The sequence below is a fragment of the Rhincodon typus genome, chromosome 15 (assembly GCF_021869965.1).
Source record: "Rhincodon typus isolate 14 chromosome 15, sRhiTyp1.1, whole genome shotgun sequence".
NCBI classification, from domain to species: domain Eukaryota; kingdom Metazoa; phylum Chordata; class Chondrichthyes; order Orectolobiformes; family Rhincodontidae; genus Rhincodon; species Rhincodon typus.
The window spans coordinates 60,123,612-60,131,267 of NC_063346.1; the positions used below are offsets into that span (position 1 = coordinate 60,123,612).

General features: G+C 42.2%; 1 protein-coding gene across 1 annotated transcript in view; it reads left to right on the forward strand.

The window, feature by feature from the left end:
* hydin (HYDIN axonemal central pair apparatus protein) overlaps positions 1–7,656 on the forward strand; it is a 677,137-nt gene that overhangs the window by 623,589 nt on the left and 45,892 nt on the right. The window contains exon 77 of the mRNA XM_048605579.1: positions 1,815–2,076. Coding sequence (XP_048461536.1) covers positions 1,815–2,076 — 262 coding nt within the window. The remainder of the gene's footprint in view (positions 1–1,814; positions 2,077–7,656) is intronic.

Here is a 7,656-nt window from a genome sequence, read left to right on the forward strand (position 1 = left end):
ATAAGCACATGAATATGCAAGGTATGGAGGGATATGGACCAAGGGCAGGCAGAAGGGATTAGTTGAATTCGGCATCACGTACAACACAACATCATGAGCCGAAGGTCCTGTTCCTGTCCTGTACTGTTCTATGTTCTATATTCTAACACAATTCTCATCAGAATACGGGATGAATAAGCTTGCTGATGATTAGCCAGGTGGTGAATAGTGAGGAAGAAGTCCTTAGATTACAGGAAGATACAGACAAGTTGGTCAAATGGGCAGTTCAGTAGCAGATGGAATTTAACCCTGAAAAGTGTGAGGTGATACCCTTTGGAAGAAATGATAAAACAAGGGAGTACTCAATAAATGGCAGGACATTAGGAAGCTCAGGGTTCCAGAGGGATCTTGGGGTGCTTGTCCACAGATCCTCGAAGGTGGCAGGACAGGTTAATAGGATGGTTAAGAAGGCATACAGATTACTTGCCTTTATCAGTCATGGTGTAGATTCCAAGAGTAGGGAGGTTACATTGGAACTGTATCAAACTTTAGTTATTGCTTGGCTGAAGTACTATGTGCAGTTCTGGTCACGGCACTATAAGAAGGATGCAGTTTCACTGGTGAGCGTGCAAAGGAGATTCACCAAGATGGTGCCTGGTTGGACCTAGCAATGAAGAGGCTGGATAAGCTTGGGTTGTTTTCTTTGGAGCAGAAAAGGTGATACCTGATAAAAGTGTATTAGATTTTGAGGGGCATGGACAGGGTGGATGGGAAGAAGCTGTTCTCCTTAGTTGAAGGGTCAATAACAAGGGGGCATAACTTAAAGTAAAGGGCAGGAGGTGCAGAGAGGATTTGAGGAAAGATTTTTTCACCAGAGTGTGGTAGGGTGTCTGGAATGAACTGCCTGGAGGGTAGAAGAGATGGAAGAAGTACATGGTCATATCATTCAAGGCTATGAGCCAGGTGCTGGAAAGTGGGTTTAGTGTAGATAGGTCAGCACAGACTTGATGGGCAGAAGAGCTTCTCCTGTGCTATATGACTCTCTGACTTTCTATCTAGCCCATCAAATTCTTTAATGTATTTATATACTTAGTTTAAATCAGCTCTTAACCTTTAATACTCAAGGGAATACAACCCTAGTAGATTCAACTGTCCCCATTATTCCTATGCTCCTGAATCATTCTGGTGAATCTGTGTTGCAATCCCTTTCAAGGGCAATCTATCCCTCCTAAAATAAATTGAACATTTTACTCCAGATGCAGTCTAACTAGAGCTTTATGTAGATATGGCAATAACGTCCATACCATTGCATTGTAATCCTCTTGATTTAATACATCGTTTATCATTTTGGTTATTTTTGTGCCTAACTTCCACAAGTTGAACTCCATCTGCCAGTTTTGCTCACCTGTGAAATCTATCAATATCCTTTGTAGCTTTCTGCTCCAATCTGCATTACTTAATCACCCACCCATATTAATATGATCAACAAAATTATATTTTTGGTTATCTATTGATTTAAATAAATCGTAGGAAGTTCCCCGGGTTGTGAACAGGTTCAATTCTTGAGTCCATTTGCAAGTCGATAGCATGGTAAAATAATCGGCACATCAGGAGTTCATTCTGCCCATCGTGCCTATGCCAGCGATGGAAAGCTCTAATCAGATAATAACCTGCCCTTTTGCTTTTCCCTACAGAACCACAAAGATCAGTAAAGAAATTGACTTTGACAGAATTTCCTGTAACTAGGTGCTATATTAATGCCTGAAATATGATGGTGTTTTACTTATCAATTGTCAGTATCCTGTTTGTAACCATTTTTTGCTTTTTACTGCAAGCCTGGATTGCTTGTTCCCTAACAATTCATATCTGGAGGTAAAATTCCAACCTTGTGCCCTGGCGCCAAAGAAATCAGTGGAAGCTGTCATCATTTTCTATCCAAGGGAACCTATTGAATATCAAGAAGTTGTCACCTTTGAAATCAATGGACTCACCCAACAGAGTGTCAAGATCTTTGGCCAAGGTGCAGAGATGAAGGTAACATTGCAACCAAAGAATAATGGGGAACATCTTAGGGACAGCCTAAGTTTCACGTTCTGTGTATTTCCGAACCAGACTTCACCATTTCAGTTCTCATGATATCATATTCAGTGTCCTTGTTGCTGCAGTCACTCAGCATTTTCTAATTAGTGAAAGAGAGTGTTTTGTGTTAGACAGGCACTTAGTGCCAAGACCTGAGTTAGGGATAGGTTGAAGGAGGGTTGTGGGGAAGGAGGGCGGGAATGGGCTGAGTTGTAAGTTTACAGATTGGAGTTTTAGGATTCCTAGCGTTTAGGTTGCAGAATCTAAAATGGTCTTAATCATCAGACTTAACATTTTTCAGTCGCCCTTATAGAATTCTTCCTTTATTTTGTTGCCGCAGTTTGAATACTGTTCTTGATATGTCCATGCGCAATACTGGGAATGTATTTGTGTTCGAAATTATGCATTAGTTTGTTAAATATTAACCTTTACCTGCCTACCAGCATAGCGATGAATGTAATTTCCCAATCAACCACATTCTGAGAACATGGAGAATTCACTGGCCTCTTCTCAGCCAACTGAAGCTTCCTGTTTCAGCTTTGCTCTTTCAATACTCCTCCAAAGAATCAGCTACCAGCGATTGTGACCGTCATGACTGTCTCCAAATTGTCTCACTGTCTAGCTGGGGAGTCAAAAAGTGTGTTACTTGCTGCAGAATTTCCAGCAGCTGACCTGCCGTAGTAACTGTAGTGTTTATATAGCTGTTTCCGTTCGGTTTCTAATGAGTGATAACCCCCGGGACATTGATGATGGAAGATTCAGTGATGGTAGTGTTGGCTTCATATCATGGGGAAATGATTAGATTCCTGCTTGTTGGGAATGGTCAATCCTTAGTGTTTATGGTGTAAATGTTACCTGCCAGTTATGACCTGAAGCCTGAGTATTATCCAAGTTTTGTTTTTTTTTCTATTCGTTTGTGAGATATGGACGTCACTGGCTGGTCAGCATTTATTGCCCATCCCTAACTGCCCTTGAGAAGGTGGTGGTGAGCTGCCTTCTTGAACCTCTGCAGTCCTCCTGCTGTGGGTTGATCCACAGTGCTGTTAGGGAGAGAATTCCAGAATTTTGACCCAGCGACAGTGAAGGAATGATGATATATTTCCAAATCAGAATGGCAAGTGGCTTGGAGGGGAACTTGGAGGTGGTGGTGTTCCCTTATGTCTGCTGCCTTTGTCCTCCTAAATGGAAGTGGTCGTGGGTTTGGAAGGTGCTGTCTGAGGATCTTTGGTGAATTTCTGCAGTGCATCTTGTAGATAGTACACACTGCTGCTACTGAGCATCGGCATTGTAGGGAGTGGATGTTTGTGGATGTAGTGGTTTCTTTGTCCTGGATGGTGTCAAGCTTCTTGAGTGTTGTTGAGTCTGCACTCATCCAGGCAAGTGGGGAGTATTCCGTCATGCTCGTGGCTTGTGCCTTATTGATGGCGGACAGGCTTTGAGGAGTCAGGAGGTGAGTTAGTCACCGCAGTATTCCTAGCTTCTGGCCTGCTCTTGTAGCCACTGTGTTTATGTGGTGAGTCCAGTTGAGTTTCTGGTCAATGATAACCCCCAGGATGTTGATAGTGGCAGATTCAGTGATGGTAATACCATTGATTGTCAAGGGATGGTGATTAGATTGTCTCTTATTGGTGATGGTCATAGCCTGGCATTTGTGTGGCACGAGTGGCACTTGCCACTTGTCAGCCCAAGCCTGGATATTGTTCAGATCTTGTTGCATTTGAACACAGACTGCTTCAGTATTTGAGAAGTCACAAATGGTGCTGAACATTGTGCAGTCATGGACGAACATCCCCACTTCTGATCTGATGATGAAGAGAAGGTCATTGATGAAGCAGCTGAAGATGGTTGGGCCGAGGGCACTACCCTGAGGAACTCCTGCAGAGATGTCCTGGAGCTGAGATGATTGCCCTCCAACAACCACGACCATCTTCCTATGTGTCAGGTATGACTCCAACCAGCTTGCCCCCTGATACCCATTGATTCCAGTTTTGGTAGGGCTCCTTGATGCCACACTCGATCAAATGCAGCCTTGAAATCAAGGGTCACTGTCACCTCATCTGTGGAATTCAGCTCTTTTGTCTATATTTAAACCAAGGCTGTAATGAGGTCAGGAGCTGAGTGATCCTGGCAGAGTCCAAACTGGGCATCACTGAGCAGGTTATTGCTGAACTGGTGCTGCTTGATAGCACTGTTGATGACACCTTCCATCACTTTACAGATGATCGAGAGGAGACTGATGGGGCGGTAATTGGCCGGGTTGGATTTATCCTGCTTTTTGAGTACAGGACATACTTGGGCAATTTTCCACATTGCCAGGTAGATACCAGTGTTGTAACAGCTTGGTTAGGGGAGCAGCAAGTTCTGGAGCACAAGTCTTCAGTACTATTGCTGGAATGTTGTCAGGGCCCATAGCCTTTGCAGTATCCAGTGTCTCTAACCATTTCTTGATATCATGTGGAGTGAATCAAATTGGCTGAAGACTGGTATCTATAATGCTGGGAATGCTTCAGCCTTATCTTTTGCACTGATGTGCTGGGCTCTTCCATCATTGAGGATGGGGATACTTGTGGAGCCGCCTCCTCCAGTGAGTTATTTAATTGTCCACCACCATACACAACCGGATGTGACAGGACTGCAGAGCGTAGATCTGATCTGTTGGTTGCGGGATCACTTAGCTCTGTGCATCATTTGCTGCTTTCGCTGTTTGGTGTGCAAGCATCCTGTTTGGTGGCTTCACCATGTTGTAGGCTTTTATTGTGATTTATGTGATTTCCATATTTCAATCAACATAAAATAAACAGCAACATTTTATTTGCTGAAAAAAATATGCTTTATCTGAGGATTACAATTTGTACTCAACAGTGTGCAATCATTAGCAAACATACTCATTTCTGACCTTATTGATGGAGAAAAGTCTTTGATGAAGCAAAGAGAGAAAACATTTCTCCTCATTGCTAACATAATTGCGAGATTCCTTATTTTTAAACTGGGCCCCGAGTTTTGGTCTATTGCTGTGGGGAAACAACTTCTCAGCATCTACCTGATCAAATTCCATCAAAATCTTGACTTTCAATCAGATCATCTCTCAATTTTCTAAACTCCGATGGATACAGGCCCAACCTGTCCAACCTTTTCCTCATAGGACAACCCCTTCATCCTAGGAATCAGTCAAATGAACATTCCCTGAACTGCTTCTATTGCAATTATATCATAGAATTATATAGGACGGAAACAGACCCTTTGGTCCAACTCATCCATACCAACCAGACATCCCAATTTGAACTAGTCCCATTTGCCAGAATTTGCCCATATCCTTCTACACCGTTCCTATTCATATACCCATCCAGATGTCTATTAAATGTCGTAATAATGCCTGCCTCCACCACTTTCTCTGGCAATTTGTTCCATACATGCACCAACTTCTATGTGAAAAGGTTGTCCCTTAGGTCCTTTTTAAATCTTTCCCCTTTCACCATAAACCTATGCCCTCTGGTTTTGGACTCCCCCTCCTGCAAGAAAAAGACCTTGGCTCTTCACCCTATCCATGCCCCTCATGATTTTATAAACCTCTGTAAGGTCACCGCTCAGCCTCTAACGCTGCATGGAGAAAAAGCCCCAGCCTATTCAGCCTCTCCCTATAACTCAAACCCTCCAGTCCTGGCAAATCCTTGTAAATCTTTTCTGCACTCTCCCAAGCTTAACAACATCCTTCCTATAGAAGGGTGACCAGAATTGTACGCAGTATTCTAAAAGTGAACTAACCAATGTCCTATACAGGCACAACATGACCTCTCAAATCGTATATTCAATGTTCTGACCTATGAAGGCAAGTGTGCCAAATGTCTCCTTCACCCTGTCTACCTGCAACTCCGCTTTCAAGGAACTATGTACCTGCAGCCCTAAGTTTCTCTGTTCAGCAACACTCCCCAGTGCCCTGCCATTAACTGTATAATTTCTGCACTAGTTGGCCTTACCAAAATGCAACACCTCACATTTATCTAGATTAAACTCCATCTATGACTCCTCAGCCCATTGGTCCATCTGATCAAAGTCTGTTGTACTCTCAGACAATCTTCTTCACTGTCCACTGCACCACCAATTTTGGTGTCATCTGCAAACTTACTAACCATATCTCCTATATTCACATCCAAATAATTTATATAATTTTTATTTATATCATTTCTTAAATAAGAAGACCAAAACTTTATGCAGTACTCCAGACATGGTGTCACCAATACCTTGCACAACTATGGTAAACTTCCCTAATTTTTAAATTCTTTTCACCTAGTAATAAACAGCAACATTTTATTTGACTTTCTCATTACTTGCAATACTATACTGACATAATGTGATTCACTAAACCAATTCCCTCAGGCCCCTCTGCACCACAAAGTTCTACACTCTCTCCTTTACATTGTATATGTTTTTTCCTTCTTGCCAAAGTGGGAAACCTCACAATTTCCGATATTATTACTCAATCGGTTAAATTTTTGCTCCTGACTTAACCTATCTCTATCCCTTTGCAGACTCCATATATCACCTTCATAACTTACTTTCCTACCCTACTTTACATCATCAGCAAATTTAGCAATATGCCTTCTTCCAAGCCATTGATATAAATTGTAAGTAGTTAAGGCGTCAGCATCAATCCCTGTGGAACTCCTCTGTTTACATCTTTCCAATCTGAAAATGAGCCATTTCTACCTACACTAACCAATCCTCTACTCATGTTAATTTAAGCCTCTTAAAGCATGGCCATTTGTCTGATATAGTAACCTTTCATGTGGCACCTTATCAAATGTCTTTTGGAAATCCAAGTAAACCATGTCTACAGGCTCTTCATTACCCATATTGCTCATTGTTTCCTCAAAGAATAAACAAACTTTAATATTGAAATATAATAAATAAGTCAAACATGATTTCTTTTTCACAAAGCCACAGTAACTCTGCCTGATGGCATTCAGGAGTTCTAAGAGTCTTCCTAGAGCTTCTTTCAGAATAGCCTCTCGTATTTCCCTAACCAAAAAAAAAGTATTTGAGAAGCAGGATCTCAAATCTGAGATTAACATCATTTCTACTGTAGCAGTGATCCCTGCACTCCTGTTTGCTTCTGAGATCTTAACTATCTATAACTCAAAACCCACTGAAAAAGTACTTATCAGCGATGATTGAATGGAGGAGCAGGTTCGATAGGCTGAATGGCCTAATTTCTGCTCCTATGTCTTATGATCTCATCAGTTGTGACTTAAGAAAATCGTCCAAAAACAATGGCAAGAAAGTATGGCCAACAGCAGGCTGTCCGTCCTCTCTCAAGCTAACCTGTCCAGCATCGAGCTGCTAATCACGCAAAACGAGCTTTGCTGAGCATGAAATACCATTCATGTACCTGACACTGTTCAATTTAGAACTTGATCATGGGAGGAGACTCCCAGGAGGACGTATTTCTCTTGAATCTAGTTCTCCTGGTCTTCTGCCTTAACAAAAGCTGAGAGTGAAATTCTCATCAGAGATAGTAGGAACTGCAGATGCTGGAGAATCCGAGACAACAAGGTGCAGGGCTGGATGAACACAGCAGGCCAAGCAGCATCATAGGAGCAG